This window comes from Podarcis bocagei (assembly GCF_964188305.1).
Source record: "Podarcis bocagei genome assembly, chromosome: W".
Lineage (NCBI taxonomy): Eukaryota > Metazoa > Chordata > Lepidosauria > Squamata > Lacertidae > Podarcis > Podarcis bocagei.
This window is the reverse complement of record NC_138131.1, coordinates 2,992,221-3,012,487: the sequence shown is the minus strand read 5'-3', so window position 1 is coordinate 3,012,487 and position 20,267 is coordinate 2,992,221. Positions and strand designations below refer to the sequence as shown.

Here is a 20,267-nt window from a genome sequence, read left to right as displayed (position 1 = left end):
TTAGTGACAGCACTTTGAATTGGATATGCTTGTGGGTGGCAAAGCTCCCCCCCCCCAGCAACCTTCCCTGGAACCCATAGGTGCCCGCCTCACCAAAGTGATTATCATAGCCAATAGAGGTGTGCACTTGATTGCAGGATGTGTTTGTGTTGGCAAAGTTGTCCCTGCCCCACCCACCAATTTTATCTAATTCCTGCATTATAGGGTGTTGAACTGGATGACTGTTGGGGGGTCCCTTCTAATTCTATGAATACTTGCTTGAGTGTATTCTGTCCACCTGATAAATTTGGGAGCTGAAGACTCTTCTGGGATGAATTAGAAGTGGCCCTAATATATTGCAAGACAATGTATCCTAAGGCAGTCCTAATTGTGTGTGGTGACTTTAATGCATGGGTAGGCTTGAGCCCAAATGACAAGGAGCACTTACCTGAGCACTACTCCATGGATAAAATGATCAACAAAGAAGGTAAAAAGCTAGTTGAACTAATGTCCTGCTTGCAGCTGACATGCTTGCATGGTAGTCCATGGGACAAATAAAATGGTTACTTTACTTTCCTCAATAGCAGAACAAGAAGCGTTATTGACTACATTTTCTGTCTTTCAAAGGTATTGCCGTTAGGGCTCAGTTATATTTTAGATTGACCAGAAACTGATCACCTACCTATCTTCCTGTCCATTTCCCTTTCAGTCCCTCAGTTGCCCATTCCATCAAATTATTTGGCAGAGGGAACAGTATCTATGGGCAAACATTTAAAGTGGTCTACCTCAGTTGAACATTCAGTTCAGGCCCATTTGAACAGCTCCCATTGCTAGCATGTTCACCAGAACACGGTTAATGGACATTTAGATCCCGTTGAAGGCATCATGTCTATTTTTTGTAGATTTAAGACCACTTTTATCTAAACCAGGTCACTCATCTAGTAAGGCTTTTGGCAAACATGGGTGGGTATACTAATGAGTGCAGGCAAGCAAAAAAGAATTTGGCTCAACTAACTAGGAGGGCAAGACAGACACAGACAACAGCTACCGTATTTTTTGCTCCATAGGGTGCACAGGACCATAGGGCGCACCTAGTTTTTAGGGGGGGAGGGATAAAGGAAAAAAAAAATTCCCCCCCCCCACCCCCAAAGAGGCTGCAAGCTGCTACCCGGAAGCCTTTGGAGCCCGGCGGGAACTCCCACCGGGCTCCAAAGGCTTGCGGAGAGCTGCCTGAAGCCTGGAGAGCGAGAGGGATCGGTGTGGACCGACCCCTCTTGCTCTTCAGGCTTCAGCAAAAGCTTGCATTCACTCCATAGGACGCACACACATTTCCCCTTCATTTTTGGAGGGGACAAAGTGTGTCCTATATAGCGAAAAATACGGTAATTTGGAAACTCTGGCTTTTTATCATTCAAATTATAAGGGACTACTAAGGGGAGAGGAGGTCATTCATGATTATTCAGTGGAAAGAGTTGGGAATGGCCCCCTTGGATAGAAATGATAGACATTTCTGAAATTTGATCTCAGACACAGGTTTTAATCCTATGTTAGATGCTTGCATCTCTGCTAATACCTGGTGTATTTACTTCAGCAATATCTTTGAAAGTGATTGTGACAGCTGTCCTAATGGATCAACTACTACTCAGGACTGGTTAATGTTGTTACCAGAATGGCCCCCAGTCTCAGAACAAGTAGTAAGCGATCTTATAGGTGCTTTAGTGAATGATAAAGCTCCTGGAGAGGACATGATCCCATCAGAGGTTTTGAAGAACTCTGATTGGTGGTCTCTTCTCCTAGCAAAATTATTTTTGTATATAAACTGTACTAGCACTTTCCCTGAGGGCTGGAAGCAGAGTGTAATCATTCCAATCAACAAGAAAGGTGATAAACATAGCCCCCAGAACTATCGGCCTATTAGCTTATTGGATATCAGCTCTAAGATATATAGCCACTACCTTCTTCACAAATTGACAAGTTGGGTGGAAGAAAACAATATATTGCATCAGGAACAAGCTGGGTTTAGGAAGGGCCACAGTACAATCAATTTTTTGTATTGCATCATCTAATCTATAAATACACTAGTTTTCCTTCCAAACGGCTTTTTGCTACATTTATTGACATATCAGCATTTGATACAATTAATAGGAATCTTCTGTGGGGTAAACTTGCAAGGACTAACATCTACAAATGTTTGTTACAGTCAAACCTCAGTTGTTGAATGTAATCCATTCCGGCAGACCATTTGACTTGGAAACTTTTGACAACTGATCGGTTTCAAGAGCTTCTTGCACTCGGGTGGAAGCCACGTTGGACATTCGAGTTCCAAGAAATGTTAGAAAACTGGAGCATTTACTTCTGGATTTTTGGATTTCAGGAACCGAAATGTTTAAAAATGGAGCCATTCAAGAACCAAGGTTTGACTGTACTCCTAATACCGGAGTTACATACTAATACAACCATAAGGCTAAGGATCAGTACAGATGGAAGGTTGACGAAGGAAATCAGTACTAATAAAGGAGTCAGACAAGGTTTTCTGCTAGCACCACTCTTATTTAACCTCTATATTAATAATATTGTAACAAAGTTAAACCACCCTGATCAATTTCCTCCTTCAATTGGGAATCAAAAAACAGCAATTCTGATATATGTAGATAATATTGTATTACTATCTTTGAATAGAATAGGGATGAGGAGAAGCCTGAAAAAACTAAACAAGTTTTGCCCATCAGAGAAACTCAGAATAAATTACACAAAATCAAAGGTGACTATCTTTGGCAAACGCACCCCTAAGTTTAATTGAAATCTAGGTGGCAACAAAGTAGATCAGGTTCCCTCCTTTGATGAAAAAAAATCATGAAAACCTCAGCTACAAAACATAATAGCAACAGTACAGGAGTCAGCCTATGCTATACTGACTTTTTTTTATTGTAAAGGTGGCAGGCTGGTAATTCCAGCCCTAAAAGTCTATTTAGGGAAACTAGTAGCTCAAATGCAGTATGGTGTTGAAATTTGGGGGATAAATCACAACAACCTGAAAGACCTGGAAGTGTGCCAGAATGTGTGCTGGCAGTACCTCCAGGTACCCTGGCTGCTTTCCTCAGGACAGAGACAGGCGTGGTGTCTGTAAAAGCTAGGGCAGAGATGGCTGCTCTTTCGTAGTATAAAAAGGTCCCGGATATGTCAGAGGACCGTTTGCCTAGACACTGCCTGGAAGACCAATGGCAGAAGGGTGGTTGGGCCAAGCTAGCACAAGATTTGCTAGTCTCAAAAAAACTTGACAAGACATTTTTGTATTCCCATGAGTTAAAAGACTGCTCAGGAATTGGATCTATAAGCAGGATAATGAGCAAGATTTATCTTTAATTTATATCTCAAAATTCTCCCATTGGTACCATTTGCTGAAATCTAACCGCACCAGAGCCCAATATTTGCAGACACTTACCTTTGCCTCCCTGATAACTGCTTTTACATCTCTCCGCTTTCAAACAATGCCCACATCAGTCTTAGATGGAAGATATAGGAAAGCTCCAAGACATTTAAGATTCTGTATTTGTGGGGTAGGTGAAGTAGAAGACCTTCCCCATTACATACCCCATTGTCAGCTCTATCAAAATCCCAGAAAGAGATTTTTGGAACAGATGTTGGCACTGCTACAGGGACAGACCCCTGAAGTGAAAATATGTTGGCTGTTATCTGACTGTGACCCACTTGTTACATATAAAACAGCCTTATTTGCAAAAGCCGCTAAAAGTATTTGTGCTAGTCCCATAAAAGGCAATTCTGTAGATTGTGCAGGGGATTGATTAATTTGATTTATTGTAAATGGTTGTTTATTTCTGGATCTTTCTTAATAGGTGTTATTGGATTTGCAGGTTTTGTAACGGCTTTTAGTCAAAAACAATATGTGATTGATACACAATTATATGAATGCACCATGAGCACAAGCATTTAAATGCAAAGTGAAAGTGGGAGATGGTGGTAGAGCAAAAGGTAGAGCAAAAATTCCTTGCCTGTTTCTTCCTCTCTCCCCACCCCACCCCCCTTTTCGTTTTACTGTCACTTGCCTTCTGCTTATGGAGTTATCAGGAAAAGCTGGCCAAGCTTACGGTAGCTACATGAAAGTCCAAAGCTCCAGGGGAGTTCTTATTGCTTATCCCTGCTTTTTTCCGCCCCCACTCCCCACCATTTTCATAGCCTTTCTGTCTGTCTTGGCATTTCCATTTATTTTTTGTGGCATTTTCTCTTTTCTCTCCCCATTGCACTGCCATTGGCACTTTTGCAGGAACGAACAGGCGTGAAAATGATTATGATCCAAGACGGTCCTTTGCCAACTGGAGTAGATAAACCTCTCCGGATTACTGGAGACGTTTTTAAAGTACAGGTATGTATCAAAGAGGATTTGCCATTATGCTGATAGAACATTAGGAGGATTTGCAATAATGGCACAGTTGGACTGCTGTCGGTCTGTCTCTCTCTCACATGTACACAATGATGGTGGCAGGGTGGAGGACCTCAAGCATATGGGCCAAGCAGTCCTTTTTCCTATTTGCATCTGCCACACACCTTTACATTGGTAACCCACTCAAATAGAGTTTGGTCAAGGAAAGGAAAGGAAACCAGTGCAAATCCTTGCGCTGCTGGTGAGGAGGGGTGTTGTCAGGCTGCCAGAAAAGCCCTGCCAGCCGTTATCTGAAGCTGTAAATTAGAAGCGGGCAAGTTAATTGGCAGCAATTAAATTTTATTTCTCAACACTCAGCGTGTTGCAGTAGTAGAGCGTGTTGCAGTAGTCCAAGCGGGAGATAAGCAGAGCATGCACCACTCTGGCGAGACAGTCTGCGGGCAGGGAGGGTCTCAGCCTGTGTGCCAGATGGAGCTGGTAGACAGCTGCCCTGGACACAGAATTCACCTGTGCCTCCATGGACAGCTGTGAATCCAAAATGACTCCCAGGCTGCACACCTGCTCCTTCAAGGGCACAGTTGCCCCATTCAGGACCAAGGAGTCCCCCACACCCACCCACTCCCTGTCCCCCAAGAACAGTACTTCTGTCTTGTCAGGATTCAACCTCAATCTGTTAGCCGCCATCCATCCTCCAACCGCCTCCAGACACTCACACAGGACCTTCACCGCCCTCACCGGTTCTAATTTAAAAGAGAGGTAGAGCTGGGTATCATCTGCATACTGATGAACACCCAGCCCAAACCCCCTGATGATCTCTCCCAGCAACTTCATATAGATATTAAAAAGCATGGGGGAGAGGACAGAACCCTGAGGCACCCCACAAGTGAGAGCCCAGGGGTCTGAACACTCATCCCTCAACACCACTTTCTGGACACAGCCCAGGAGGAAGGAACAGAACCACTGTATAACAGTGCCCCCAGTTCCCAGCCCCTCTAGACGGTCCAGAAGGATGTTATGGTCGATTGTATCAAAGGCCGCTGAGAGATCCAGCAGAACTAGAAAGCAGCTCTCACCTTTGTCCCTAGTCCGCCGGAGATCATCAACCAGTGCGACCAAGGCAGTTTCAGTCCCGTGATGAGGCCTGAATCCCGATTGGAAGGGATCCAAATGGTCCGCTTCTTCCAGGCGTGCCTGGAGTTGTTCAGCAACCACCCGCTCAATCACCTTGCCCAAGAATGGCAGATTTGAGACTGGGCGATAGTTGGCCATACTGGCCGGGTCTAAAGATGGTTTTTTAAGAAGCGGTTTAATGACCGCCTCTTTCAGCAGATCTGGGAATGTTCCCTCACAGAGGGAAGCATTCACCACCCCGCAGAGCCCATCGCCCAGCCCTTCCTGGCTTGCCTTTGTTAGCCAGGATGGGCAAGGATCAAGGAGACAGGTGGTTGGCTCTTCATGAAATTGCAATACAGTCGAAAGAGACCCAGTGAGGTGTGCTGGATAAAAGTGTTGGGCAAGGAGTTACCAGTTGCTGGCAACAGCAGGAGAGGAGAATGCTCTTATGCTTGGGTTCTCCTTGCAGGCATCCACAAGCATGTGGTTGGCTACTGCGAGGATGCTGGACTAGATGGGCCATTGGCCTAATCCAGCACAGCTCTTCATATATTCTTAGGTGAGGGGAGCCCCAGGTTCAAAACACTCCCCACCCCAGCCATGAAGCTTGTTGGAGAACCTTGGGCCTGCCTAACTCCAGCAGCTATGTTCTACTTCTGCTGTCAGAGGCAGTATGCTTCTAATACCTGTTGCTGGAGACCGCAGGAGGTGCAAGTAGTATTATGCTCCCTGAAGAGGCAAGGATAATTTTTTTTTTTTTGTGGGGATCTAACAAAACTAGTCATCAACCTGTTTTCCTCCTTCTGCATTTGAACAGCAAGCAAGAGAGATGGTACTGGAGATCATTCGAGAGAAAGACCAGGCAGACTTCAGGGGCATACGCAACGAATTCACTTCCAGAATGGGCGGAGGCAGCATAGAGGTGTGGATTTATCTTATATGTTATAGACCCAAAGGGACATCTAGTCCAATTCCCTGCAATACAGGAATCTTCTCCCTAGGGAAAAAAGTGAAGTTGAGAGATGGTTTTATATTATTTTATTTATTGATTTATTGATTTATACATGCATACATGCATATTGTGCATATTTGCACAGCTTTAGGAGGCTAAAGTAATTACTCATTTATTTAAAATGATGCTTTCCTGGGCAACCAGCCTGGAGCCGCTGACAGTACCCTGACAGATTGTCCCAAGTCCTCTTTAATTGCCAGTTAAGTCATAAATCATGACAAACAGGGCAGGAGCTGCCAGGGTGCAGCCTGCCAAGACTGATAACTGAAAGTAGCAATTTCAATGCCTTTTACAACAAAATTTAACGCTGAGAGGACACGTAGAACAATTAACAATGGCCGTCAACTCTCAACATGCAGAAATGGCCAGGATGGTGGGAGAAACCCAGAGACGGTCAATGATCACACACACACACCCCGATTCCCCCATTGAAGTTCAATGGACAGACCTCTGAGTTGCTTGGGTTGAAAGCGAACATTGAAATCTTTTTGAAGGTGAGGCAAGATGACTTTTTGTCAGACCAGGAGTGTGTGTTTTTAGTTATTAATCTTCTGGAAGGAGCCGCCAGATGCTGGGTGATTACCTTACTAATTAATCAATACCCTTTTTGTTGCGGTTGAACAGTTTTATGGCTCATCTCTATTCCATGTCCCAGGACCCGCAGCAGAAACCTGCAAATACATCAGAGCTAATTAAGCTGAAGCAGGGGTCTAACTCAGTAATGGAGTACAGTACATAGTTCAGTTTGCTGTCAAAGGAGCTAGCGTGGGATCATGATTCCTTGATAGCTATTTACCGTGCAGGACTGAGTGAAAGCCTGCTAATAGATAATTTATTATGGTCAAAGACCAGCTCACACAACACAGTAAAAACAGCATTCATAAAGATAAAATATACAATTAGAGCAGATTGCAGCAATAGCTCATGAGTTAAAATTGAGATATATACGTACATACACCTGTACAACTGAGATTTGGGCTACCATAAAAATTGACCCTGAGGTGCCCTAAAGGGTGACTTCAGCTTTTTCCTAGTAAGCTATTTAATTCTAGAGGATGATATGTGCCTACAAATCTGGGCGCAGAATCTGACTACCAGCCAGGTCATCTTGTGATCTTTCCCTACCTAAGTGGAGACAATTAAGGTTAGACTTGTCTGAAAGATTGGCAAGCCTCTTCAGCAAAGGATCAATGGTGTCTCTACGAATCTCAGCATAAAAAGGACATCTAAAAATATATATGTTTGGGGCTTCCTTATTTCCCCTAATGGGCAGGCGCAAAGTCTCTGTGAGTACGAGACGCTTCTATAGGAGCCTTCCAGAACTGATGAGGGCAAGGCCGAGCTTCTAAAAAGTGTGAAAGCCATTCTTGCATTTCTGGATGCAAGGAAAAATAGATATGTTGCTGGAGTGGCTACATATCTCCAGTTTTCTATGATTTTATAATTGGGGACCCTTATACAGTCCTGTTGTCTCTCTGTGTCCATGATTCTTTGCCTAACCACGGATCTAGCTTGGCCCAGGCCCATAGTTATGAGGGTTTGGGGAGCAGGGCCCAGTTTCTGAAGAGTGTTTAAGACTGCTGTCTGCCAGCCAGACTAGCTCTGAGGAGTTTGGATTCCACTCTTTCAAGGGGAATGAACGAGGAGGGAGGTGGGCCCAGAAAGGATCCGTAAAGGAGCTGTGCCAATGTTTTGGCTTTATATAATTTTAGTGCCGTGGGGACATAAAAACCCCCTTGAGTTCTAAAAAATTTAAGGATAGCATTTGAAGATCTTTCTCCGGCACACTCATTTGAGTTAATATGAATTTTGTTGGATCCTGATGCCTGGACCACCATTCCTAAATATTTATAGTTTTAAATTTGTTCTAAATTTTGGGCTTGACATTTCCAGTTTCTGAGCTTTGGTTTTTTCCCAAAAGCAAGAATTTTGGTCTTCTGATAATTTATTTTGAGGCATTCCATCTCACAATAGGCAGCTAATTTTCTTAGTGCTCTCCTAAGCCCTAAGGGGGTTCTGGATAGTATTATCGCATCGTCTGAATAAAGCAGAGCCGTGATATGCCGGTTTGCTAACTTCGGAGGGTGGAAGTCAAGGTTATGGAGAGTGGTTACCAAGTTATTTAAATAAAAATTAAATAATAAAGGGGCCAAAAGGCATCCTTGCCTGACACCCTTAAATGTTTTGATGGGATCTGTTAAATGCCCTAGCTGGCTGCACCTGACTCTAAGGGCCGTATTTGAATGTACTACCTGAATTAAATATAGTAGCCTTCTATCAATGGTAGTGGGCCAAAGCTTGTCCCAGAGTCTGGTTCTGGGAACTGAGTCAAAGGCTGCTTTTAGATCAACAAAGGCTGCATATAGTGAGGCTTGCCCTCCTGAGTTATATTTTTCTATAAGGTGTTGTAACGTTAGGCAGTGATCTAGCGTGGACCTGCCGGGTCTAAATCCCACTTGTTCTGCTGCCAGAATGTCTTTATCCTCTAGCCACTCTGTGAATTTTTCCAGCAGGTGCTTTGTATAGAGTTTGCTAATTACACTTAATAAGGTGATGTATCCCCTCTGTTGCCTTTTTTATAGAATGGAACGACTATGGCTGTGCCCCAGTCCCTTGGGATGCGGCCGGTATTGCCTATATGAGTGAAAAGAGTGGCTAGGAATGTGATGATTTCTGTTTGTTTGTTTTTTTAAAAATTATATTTATTGAGTTTCCACTACAAACAAAAAAGAAAAAACAAACAAACAACAACACAACACAATACAAAAACACTACAAAACACTAACACATAAGACAAATAAAACAAAGCAAAGACCATTTAAAGCACATTAAACAATTTCAATGTCATATCTTTCGTTTGCTTATTTCCACGACTTCCTCACACCTCCCTTTTTGTATTCCACATTAATTAATTATTTCAGCAATTCCTTTCCATCTTCCTCTGTTTTCTATCCTATAACACATTCTAACCTTATTTTGTTCCCTTTAATGCTCTATTAATCTATTTATACTTAATTCCTTATAACATTTTTGCTAAAGCCATACAACTTCATTCCAACTTTGTTCTAACATTCATTAATTTTGCAATATTTCTATAAATAGTCTTTAAACTTCCAGTCTTCTTCCACCAGCTCTTCTCCCTGGTCTCGGATTCTGCCGATTCTCTCAGCCAGCAAAAAGCAGATGATTCACAACAAAATTTAGGGGTCTGGCAGGGCAAGTCTATCTCCTTCTTTAGCATCCGTCAATATCTTAAGTTTTACTCGAGGCTTCCTGCCCTGCCAACCAAATCTAGAGACGTCCCTCTGCCACCTCCTGAGACAATCCCTCCCATCCAAAGCTTGCAATGTTTGAAACAAAAGCAACATCCCCGACATCACAGCAACCCTCGTCCCCACCACAGCAACTCGGCCCAACAATAACAACTTCCAATTTAACCCTATTTCCAAATCCCCCTTCTCTTCAAGCCAACGTCCTTCACAGTTGCCCTTGAATAGATTCACATTTCTGGCGGTCATACTAACCCCCAAATACCTCTCTTTCTCAACCAATGTTAGTCCTATCTCCTCCTGAAACTCTATCAAGCTTTTCTTTTCCTCAGGTAGGGCTCTGATCCTCAATTTCATCTGTTTCTCTTTAAGTTCAGTCATAACAAGTGTCAGCTTGTATTCATCAAGTTGTCCTTGTATGGATGGGACTCTCTCTCTCTCCAGTTGAATTACTTTAACTTCAGCAGCAAGGGTTTCCTCCTTAACTTCATCCACAGTTTGCCGTATCAGGGTAGATTCCTGTATCAATTTCTGGGTGGTTTCTGTATTGGTATTCACCTTTTGTCCCAGGTTATTTAAACTTTCTGCCATTAAGTCAGTTTTAATATTTACAGCATCCACTTTCATATTTATCACATCCATTTTCTTGTGAAGCTGTTCCAGCGAGTCATTTATTTTCACTAATACAACCGCTAAGGCCTCTTCTGGCGACATTCCGTCTTTCCCATCTGCCATAACACTCTATAGATTCAAGGTCAGTCTCACAGTCTCACGGTTTTTATCTTACAGCTGGAAATTTCACAGCCCAGATCTTACATAGCCGCCAGTTTCAAGAACTTCCACTAGAGGGAAACAGTTTCTATTTGTATTGATAAATAATATCCTCTTATAGGCACAGTTCAAACGACCCAAAACTAATTTCAATTTTCAGTTACTTTCACTGCTGGAGACAGTAGAAACAATGTGTCTTCTCTTATGCTAACTGTCAATGAACGATCCAAACGCTGTCAATAAACGTCCCACCAACCGGTGATTGAGCCTGCAGATATGGCAGTATCGCAACTCCATGGGAGTGAAGCTTCAAACTCCTACTTGCAGCAGAGATCTTCCGAAAACTACATTTAAGACGACAGAAACATAAAGAAGATTAATTAATGGATCTAATTAGGCTGAATTCGGCGCTAGGCGAAGGAGTAAAAAGGAATTCCATCCCCGTCTTCTGGGTAATTATCACCATGGAAACAACTTGCAAGTGAGAATGTTATTAATTTTATGTGACTCTATTAGATATACAGTATGTCTGCCGATGGGAAAGTTGGATTAAAAGCAACTGAAACCCATTCTTTACTACCTTTTATTGGATTTATAATGGAGAATTGTGGAGAGGACCGTGCACTAAAGTCGTAGGTGAATTCGAGCCCAGCAGAGAAAGCTTGAAACAATACTATTGAATTTTTTTTAGTTTATTTTGCGACACACCTACACCCACCATAAAATACGTAAACAAAAATAAAATGAACCAAAAACAAAGAGATACAAATAAAACATAGTTACTTACAGAAATGTATACAAACAAATGGACAGCAATATAGATACTATATTTCATTTCTTCTTTTCTTCCAATTGACTTCCTTCATCCTCAACACGGTTCCCTTTTTGTTTTTGGTAAACTGTTTCCTTCTTAATTCATTATTACCTCTTTTTCTTTGTTTTTTTTTGATTTACATGCTTTAATTTATTTTGCAGAAGTTAATCGAAACAAGTCCAAGTATTAATTTGAGGGCACTGCTTTTTAAAGTATTCTCTTTATTTTTCCCAGTCTTTTTGATATCTTTGTGCTGATCCCTAATAGCTTTTGTCAATCTGTGTAGAAATGAAAAATCACGGGAGACGAGAGAGGCAGGTGTAACATGAGGCGTCTGTCTGGGCGGACCCCTGAGAGCCTCTTTTATTGAATATTACAAGCATTGCCACAGGTGGGCCTGTGGCTGATTGGTTGATACATACACACAGAAACTTGTGATTGGTTAACATAAGTACTAAGGCGGGAATTACATGTGAGAGGTGGGGATTACATGTGATCATTTATCACTGATACATTAAAGGCTGAGAATCGGAGCTAGAACTAGACAGGCATGAAGCCTCCTAATTGAATTATAACTAGAGATTAATATGGCACAAACAATATAACAATCAGCTAGGCATGGAGAACAGGTACAGTTTGTTTTCCATGAGCTTGGGATGTCTGTTACTAATGATTGATCATAGCATGAGACAATGTAATAATCAAGTTCTGTGGATGTGGTCAGCTAGGCGTGAAGAGCAGGTTCGTACAGTGTGTGCAAAGGCAGGGAAAAACCTACGAGCAAGACTTCTCAGAAAGCAAGAGAAAAGAGGAGCAAGGCTTCCCCCAAAATGGAGCAGTTTTGTGCAGAAAGAGACTAACAGTTATGTGCAGAAAGAAGACTTCCCTTTAAATCTGGCCAATTTTATGTTATCAAATTATTTATCTTGCCGTTCTTTTTTTTGTCAGTGTTATTTCCCCCCCCCCCAATTTTTGGCAATTAATGTTCTCGTGGTCCCTGTGACATAAAGGATCCCCCCCCCCGGCTATATCTGTATTGAGTATCCCCAATAAAAAAGCTTCTGTTTTCTTAAGAAAGTTTTGTTGGAACATTTTCTTTAGCTCCTCATACACCATATCCCAGAAGTCTTTGATTTTATCACATGTCCCCCACATATGTATGAGTGTCCCCTCTACTTGATTACAGCTCCAACACAGATTTGATTTTGTTTTATACATTTTGCATATTTTGGTTGGTGTTAAATACCATCTATAAAACAGCTTTATCAGATTTTCCTTTATCACTTCGCAAGCCGTAAATTTCCAACTTTCTTTTTCATAATTTTTCCCATGATAATTCAGTAGTTTTACCTATATCCATAGCCCATCTAATCATTACCTCTTTTACTTGTTCGTCCTTAACCTCTCAGTCCAACAATGTTTCATATAGTTTAGAAATTACTTTTGTCTTATTTTGTAATAACGCTTTGTCTAGTAATGAGATTTCATTTGTAAAGCTTCTTTTCTTGTCTGCCTTGCACACTTAATTTAATTGGTGATACTGAAGGAGAGGAAAAGTCAAGATGTTAGCTGAAAAGGAGGTGTAAGAAGGGGTTTTTAAATCGAACACTACACAATAACACACAACAATTGATCAAAATAAAGGAATTGATAACTGACAACTTATGGACCTTAAATTTTTGTGAAATATTAATGGGTCAAATAGAAAGATAAAAAGAAACAAGGTTGAACATCTCTTAAAAAGTAAATGGGATATAATATGTCTGCAAGAGGCACATGTAACTAGAAAATACAGAAAGGTGCTAATTAATAAAAAGCTGGGTGATGAATTTGTTTCCTCAGATGTGATTTAAAAAAGAGGGTTAATCATTTATGTAAATCCAAAGCTAAACCCGGAGTATGTATTTAAAGATGAAGAAGGAAGAATGATGGCAATAAGGGTTAAAAAACAAAAACAAAAAATAATTATAGTGGGAATATATGCGCCAAATGACAAAAAAGCTGAATTCTATAAAAAAATGGAGGATAAATTATTAGAATATAGTGATGAAAACATCATACTAATGGGGGACCTAAATGGAGTCACTTCTTTGGAGATGGATAGAACAACACATGAGACGGGAGAATAAAGAAGGATGACTACCATTATTTTTTGCAACTAGTAGAAAATCTTGATCTGCAGGACATATGGAAGATTAAACGCCCAAATGAAAAGCAATTCATACACCACTCAGAAGGAAAAAAACTTGGCAGGGAGAATAGACGCAATATAGGTATCCAAGGAATTATCAAAATGTAAGAAAGCCAAAATCCACTCAAAAACATCCGGCCATAATCCAATTACGTTGGAAATGATGGGAGGGAGGGAAATATCAAGAAGATGGAGAATTAAAGAATCCATTCTTAATGATGAGAAAATATTAGAAAAGGAGAAGGTAACTTTAAAAGAATACTTTGATAATAACTTGAATAAAGGAACAGATATTAATATTGTATGGGACACAAGTAAGGCAGTAATGCGAGGCTACTTTATCCAACAAAATATAATTCGAATAAAAGAGGGGGGTGGGATTGGAAAAACTGTTTAAGGAGATAAGGGGGGAAAAGAAAGAAGTAGCCAAGAATCCAAAAAAGGAGCTACCTTAAAAAAAAAGTTTTTACAAACACAGCTTTCCATGATTTAGAACTACTAAATTAAACAAAAAAATTAAAAATTAAGACACTTTTTTTTTAGTTCACCAACAAGCCAGGCAGGTTACTTGCATGGCAATTAAAGAAAAAACAAAAGGAGAGATTAATAGAGAAACTGAAAGAAGATGGGAAAATAGAAGACCCTAAAGTAATTAGTGAAATTCAAATTATTATAGAAAATTACAGTATATAAAGCAGAAGAGGAAGATGAAGAAGGGATGGAAAGATGCTTCGCACAGAATAAACTTCTGAGGATAGACATTGGAAAAGTCGAACAACTAAACCTTCCAATAACTATGATGGAGGTGCAACAAGCAATTTCCAAAGCAAAGACAGGGAAAGCATCAGGTACGGATGGCTTGCCGTTGGCATATTATAAGAAATTAGAACACATACTAGCAGAACCAATGAAAACAGTATTGAACAGAATCTTAAAAGAAGAAAGAATACCAAAATCGTGGGAAGAAGCATTTATCACATTGATACCTAAGCAAGGAGTGGATCTGACATTAATCAAAAATTACAGGCCTGTATCATTATTGAAAAACGATTATAAAATATTTTCTGATATTCTTGCCAACAGATTAAAAAGATTTTGAATGAAATTATACATAAAGACCAGGCGGGTTTCTTACCAGGTAGAAACATGCACAATAACATGAGGAATATAATAGATATAGTAGAATATTTGGAAGAAAGATCCGATAAAAAGGCCATACTGATGCTGATAGATGCGGAGAAGGCCTTTGATAACGTATCGTGAAATTTTTTGAAAAATATATAGAAAGAACATGACTCGGTGAAAACTTCAGCAGGGGTACTGAGGCAATGTATTGAGAGCAGAGAGCCAAACTGATCCTCAACAATGAGACAACTGAAGAATTCAACATTGATAAGGGGACCAGGCAAGGCTGCACTCTTTCACCCCTTAATGAACACTTAATGATTGCAATAAGGAAAGATCCAAATATAAAAGGTATAACAGTAGGGAAGAAGACACATAGGATAAAGGCCTTTGGAGATGATTTGATTTTAACCACCGAAAATCCAGAAGAAAGTGTTCCATAAATAATAGAAAGAGTTCTTGAATTTGGTAAAGCGGCAGGATTTAAACTAAACAAAAATAAGAACAATATGTTAGCAAAAAATATGATTATGCAGGAAAAAGAAGAACTTAAGAGGATATCAGGATTGGCAATAGTAAACAAAACTAAATACTTTGGAATCTGGCTAACAAATAAAAATAGTAATCTATTTAAGGACAATTACATTAAAATTTGGAAAGAAATCAAAGAGATTTGGAAATTTTGAATAAGTCAAGATTATCACTCAGCGACAGGATTTCAGTAATAAAAATGAATGTGTTACCCAGAATGATGTTTTCCCCCCCAAATGATACCAATTATTGGGGCGGGGGATAGTGTCATGGACCAGGAGTCAGCTTCACCTGGTGAGCAGCAGCCTGAAGGAGCAGAAAGCGAAGTGACTCCACCTGCTGTTGATCAGCCTTGTTGCTCCTGATGAGAACCAGCTGGCTCCACCTTTCTTAAGAAGGTTTTCCAGCTTCTGTCAGTTGCTGGCAGCAACATTCGTCATTCATGGCCAGATCTTGCTGCTTCTTGTGACATTGGACCCTTGGCTTTCTTGACCCCCAAATTATCAGACGACTTGAACTTATATACTCCTGACCTTAGAACTAGATTAGACCTTGTATATGGACTCTGCCTCCAGGCAAGTACCCACTGAGACTTGGGTGGTTGGCTGGCTTCTGCTTCCACTGAGTTCTGCTGTGACTGGCAGCACAGGACTACGGCAGCTATTCCTGGACCCCTGCACCTCCATAGGCCATTTGTCGTAGAAACGGATGCCTCTGACAGAGTGGTAGGTGCTGTGCTGCTGCAGGAAGACCAAAACTGGACCCTATGCCTGTGCATCTTCCATTCTAGAAAAATGAAATGCCTTCACCAGAGGCAAGTTAACGGTGCTGCAGGAAGGCAGCAACGAAGCAGATGGTTTCTTAGAGAAGGATGACCTGTTGTATAGAGGGAGAGGTTCTCTGCATCCCAGCAGGAGACCGCCAAGCCAAGGTCCTACATCAGTGTCATGACAACCCTACAGTGGGACACTTTGGGCAGTACAAGACGTTATACCATGTGGTGCAGCAGTTCTGATGGCCAAGGATGAGGGAGGTGGTCAAGGAGAATGTGAGAGCCTGTGAGACATGTCAGTGAACAGAGAGACCAAGAGAGGCACCAACAGGCTTGTTACAACTGCTGCCCTCCCTGCAAGGGCCCTGGGAAACCATAGCTATGGACTTCCTCACTGATCCGCCTAAATCATAGCAGCAGACAGTGATCTTGGTAGTGGTAGATCTGTTCAAGATGGTGCACTTCGTGCCCTGTAAGAGACTTCTGACAGCCCAAGAAACAGCTCAGCTCTTTGTAGATCATGTATTCAGGTTGCACAGACTCCCTCAACTGATAGTGTCTGTAGTAATGCTCTGGCCACTCGCCCCCTCCCTCTCCTGTCCTACCATCCAGCTGGATTAGGTTTAAAGGAACGGCGGCTGGCAGCATATACTTTTTACAGGACAGAACACATCAAAAACGGGTAGTTGCTGCCACCACTCCCCTGTACCAGGGCACCAGAAGTCGTAACCCAAGGGAGAAGGTTATGTTTCCTATTTACCGGCTGCCCCACCCTGCAAGTCGCTTCTACAAAATGCAGGCAGAAATTCAACAAATGTAGTACGTGACGGATTGGTCAGGCGCTGGACTTAGGCTTTCCCTCAGAATGGTACACAAGACAGGAAAAGTTCTCTTTTTAAAAAACAAGATTAAACATACTTAAAGCAGGCACATCTCTTATACATTTCAAACAGGTAAAACAAAATAAAAAAATTCCTTCCAGTAGCACCTTAAAGACCAACTAAGTTAGTTCTTGGTATGAGCTTTCGTGTGCATGCACACGAAAGCTCATACCAAGAACTAACTTACCGTATTTTTCGCACCATAGGGCGCACCGGAACATAGGGCGCACCCAGTTTTTAGGGGGGGAATTCAAGGAAAAAAATCTCCCCCCCCCGCAGCCCCAAAGAGCAGCGTACAGGCTGCACACAACCTCTCCCTGCTGGAGGGGTTGCGTGGAGCTATGGATCAAGCCAAGGCAGCGAGCGGGATGGATTCTGCTCGCTGTTTTGGCTTCCCCTTTAGCCCCGTGCAGCCTCTCCCTCCTGGGAGAGGCTGTGTGGGGCTAAAGAATCCATAGCCCCGTGCAGCCTCTCCTTGCCGGAGGGGTTGCGCGCAGCTATGGAGGAAGCCAAGGCAGTGAGCAGGATGGATCCCGCTCGCTGTTTTGGCTTCCCCTTTAGCCCCGTGCAACCTCTCCCTCCCGGGACAGGCTGCGTGGGGATAAAGAATCCATAGCCCCGTGCAGCCTCTCCTTGCCGGAGGGGTTGCGCGCAGCTATGGAGCAAGCCAAAGCAGCGGGCAGGATGGATCCCGCTCGCTGTTTTGGCTTCCCCTTTAGCCCCGTGCAGCCTCTCCTTGCCGGAGGGGTTGCGCGCAGGTATGGAGGAAGCCAAGGCAGTGAGCAGGATGGATCCCGCTCGCTGTTTTGGCTTCCCCTTTAGCCCCGTGCAGCCTCTCCCTCCCGGGAGAGGCTGCGTGGGGCTAAAGAATCCATAGCCCCGTGCAGCCTCTCCTTGCCGGAGGGGCTGCACAGGGCTTTTCTGGCTTTACTGGGAGGTGGGGGGATTCCCTCACCTCTCCCAAAAGCCCGTAAAGCCGTGCAAACCCTTTAAAGAGATCGCGGCTTCTGGCTTTTCTGGGAGGTGGAGGGATTCCCTCACCTCCCGCAAAACCGGCAGAAGCCGCGCGCACTTTAAAAGGGCTGCACGGCTTCTCCTGGCTTTCCTGGGAGGTGGGGGGATTCCCCCACCTCCCGCAAAACCGGCAGAAGCCACGCGCCCTTTAAAAGGGCTGCATGGCTTCTCCTGGCTTTCCTGGGAGGTGGGGGGATTCCCCCACCTCCCGCAAAACCAGCAGAAGCCGCGCGCCCTTTAAAAGGGCTGCATGGCTTCTCCTGGCTTTCCTGGGAGGTGGGGGGATTCCTCCACCTCCCGCAAAACCGGCAGAAGCCGCGCGCACTTTAAAAGGGCTGCACGGCTTCTCCTGGCTTTTCTGGGAGGTGGGAGGATTCCCTCACCTCTCGCAAAAGCCCGCAGAAGCCGCGCAATCCCTTTAAAGAGATCGCGGCTTCTCCTGGCTTTTCTGGGAGGTGGGAGAAGGGACTGATGCCACCAGTCAGTCCCTTCTCCCTCCTGTTGAAAAGCCCGCAAGAGCTCACGGAGCTTGTGTGCGGCTCTTGGGGGCTTTTCCCGCCTGCTTCCCCCCTGCATTCGTTCCATAGGACGCACACACATTTTCCCTTGCTTTTTAGGAGGGAAAAAGTGCGTCCTATGGTGCGAAAAATACGGTAGTTGGTCTTTAAGGTGCTACTGGAAGGATTTTTTTTATTTTGACTATGGCAGACCAACACGGCTACCTATCTGTAACTGTAGGTAAAACAAAAACATTGTAGAATATGGCTAGCTAGTATACTCACAATAAAAGAAGAAAGGCAAAGTTAGAATGGTTTCAAAGTCCTTAGATAGCTCCGCATCTCCAAGGCAGGAAGAATCTCCACTACAAAGACTCACATGTCAATGCAGCAAGACGACTGTCAGCAAGGTGGCAAGTTGACAGAAGGGCGGATTGCAGAGCGCACGTTCTCAATCCATCCTTAGGATCTTTATTTCAAAACCTCACGAGGAAACAGAACTCGGACTCAATCAAAATTCTTGATTATGTTTAAGTTCACCAATGGTCAGCTAGTTGGCTAATAATTTTAACTTGTGACAGCTGAGCTCGTTAGTTCCCAGGACTTTGGATCAAAGAGTTCCTCCCTTCCTCAGATACTCAGCAGATACACATTCCCAGAGTAATTAGGGTTGATAACAACACCGTTTGGGTGTGAATGAGTTAGGTACCAGGTGTCAGAAGACCACTAATCAACCTGGAGAAGTTCCTTCCTGAGATAAGCAACCTCACACATTTGGAGACTGGAAGTCGGCAGTTTTAAACTAACAAAACACATTCCCCATAAATCCTAATGGCCTTTGGTCTTCCCATGATACTTTGCTTCTTACTTGACCAAAGTTTGGTCTACTGAAATTTCCTAACTTCACTACAGTGTCTGATAGGGGAACACAGTTTACCTTGCAGTTCTGGAAGAAGCTCATGCAGCTTCTCAAGGTGGAATGGGAATTCAGAAAGAAACAATGTCACGATGCAGCAGTACCTATTTTGCTATGTGAACTATCTACAAGATGGTTGGGTTTCCAAGCTTCCCTTGGTGGAGTTCGTATACAACAATGCTCTCCATGCTTCTGTGCATCAGACTCCCTTCTTTGCCAGTTATGGATACCATCCTTGTGCCTTCCCAACCCCAACTGACACCCTGTCAGTGCCTGCAGCAAAAGACTTTGTAGAAGAACTTTCAGCAATACAGAGTTTGCTGAAAGAGCAATTGGACTGTGCCAAAGAGGCCTATAAGAGAACGACTGGTGTACACTGGCAGCCTCGCACTGAGATTAAGGTGGGAGATCAGGTGTGGCTGTTGACACATGATTTGCCACAGAAGGGCAGATGCAGGAAACTGGACCCACAGAGGGTGGACCCGTTTGAAGTTGTGGACCAGATCAACCCTGTGACTTTCAGGCTTCGATTGCCTGTATCCATGAAGATTCACCCCGTCTTCCACAGATCAGTCTTGTTGCCTGTCGTGCCTGCACACCCCGACCAGGCACCTAGACAAGCACCTCCACCTCCCACCATGGTAGAGGGAGAGTAAGAGTGTGAAGTAGAGCAAATTCTAGACTCCAGGATGCGAAGAAAGAAGTGGCAATCCCTGGTTGTGTGGAAGGGGGTATGGACCTGGAGAAAGTTCATGGGAGTATGCAGAACATGCCCATGCATCAGACTTGCAAAGGGTGTTCCATACATGCCACCCCAACCAATTGAAACCACTGGGTTGGGAGGAGGAGAGCTCTGGAGAGGGGGGTGATGTCAGGGACTGGGAAGAGGAATGGTGGAGACCACCTTCCCAGCCTGACACTCCTGGAGGAGGAAGAGGAGGCAATATAGATTTACAACAGTGGTTTGCAGGAGGTCACAGCTG

At 43.2% G+C, this 20,267-nt stretch overlaps 2 protein-coding genes across 7 annotated transcripts in view; both read left to right on the top strand.

Moving 5' to 3' along the window:
- LOC308577831 (far upstream element-binding protein 3-like) overlaps positions 1 to 20,267 on the top strand; it is a 400,928-nt gene that overhangs the window by 225,194 nt on the left and 155,467 nt on the right. For all 6 annotated transcript variants that reach the window (XM_081178227.1, XM_081178225.1, XM_081178228.1 and 3 more), the window contains 2 exons: positions 4,262 to 4,360; positions 6,309 to 6,413. In XM_081178227.1, coding sequence (XP_081034353.1) covers positions 4,262 to 4,360; positions 6,309 to 6,413 — 204 coding nt within the window. The remainder of the gene's footprint in view (positions 1 to 4,261; positions 4,361 to 6,308; positions 6,414 to 20,267) is intronic.
- Positions 1 to 20,267, top strand: part of LOC308577842 (putative CENPB DNA-binding domain-containing protein 1) — a 495,861-nt gene that overhangs the window by 398,022 nt on the left and 77,572 nt on the right. The gene's annotated exons all lie outside the window — the stretch shown is intronic.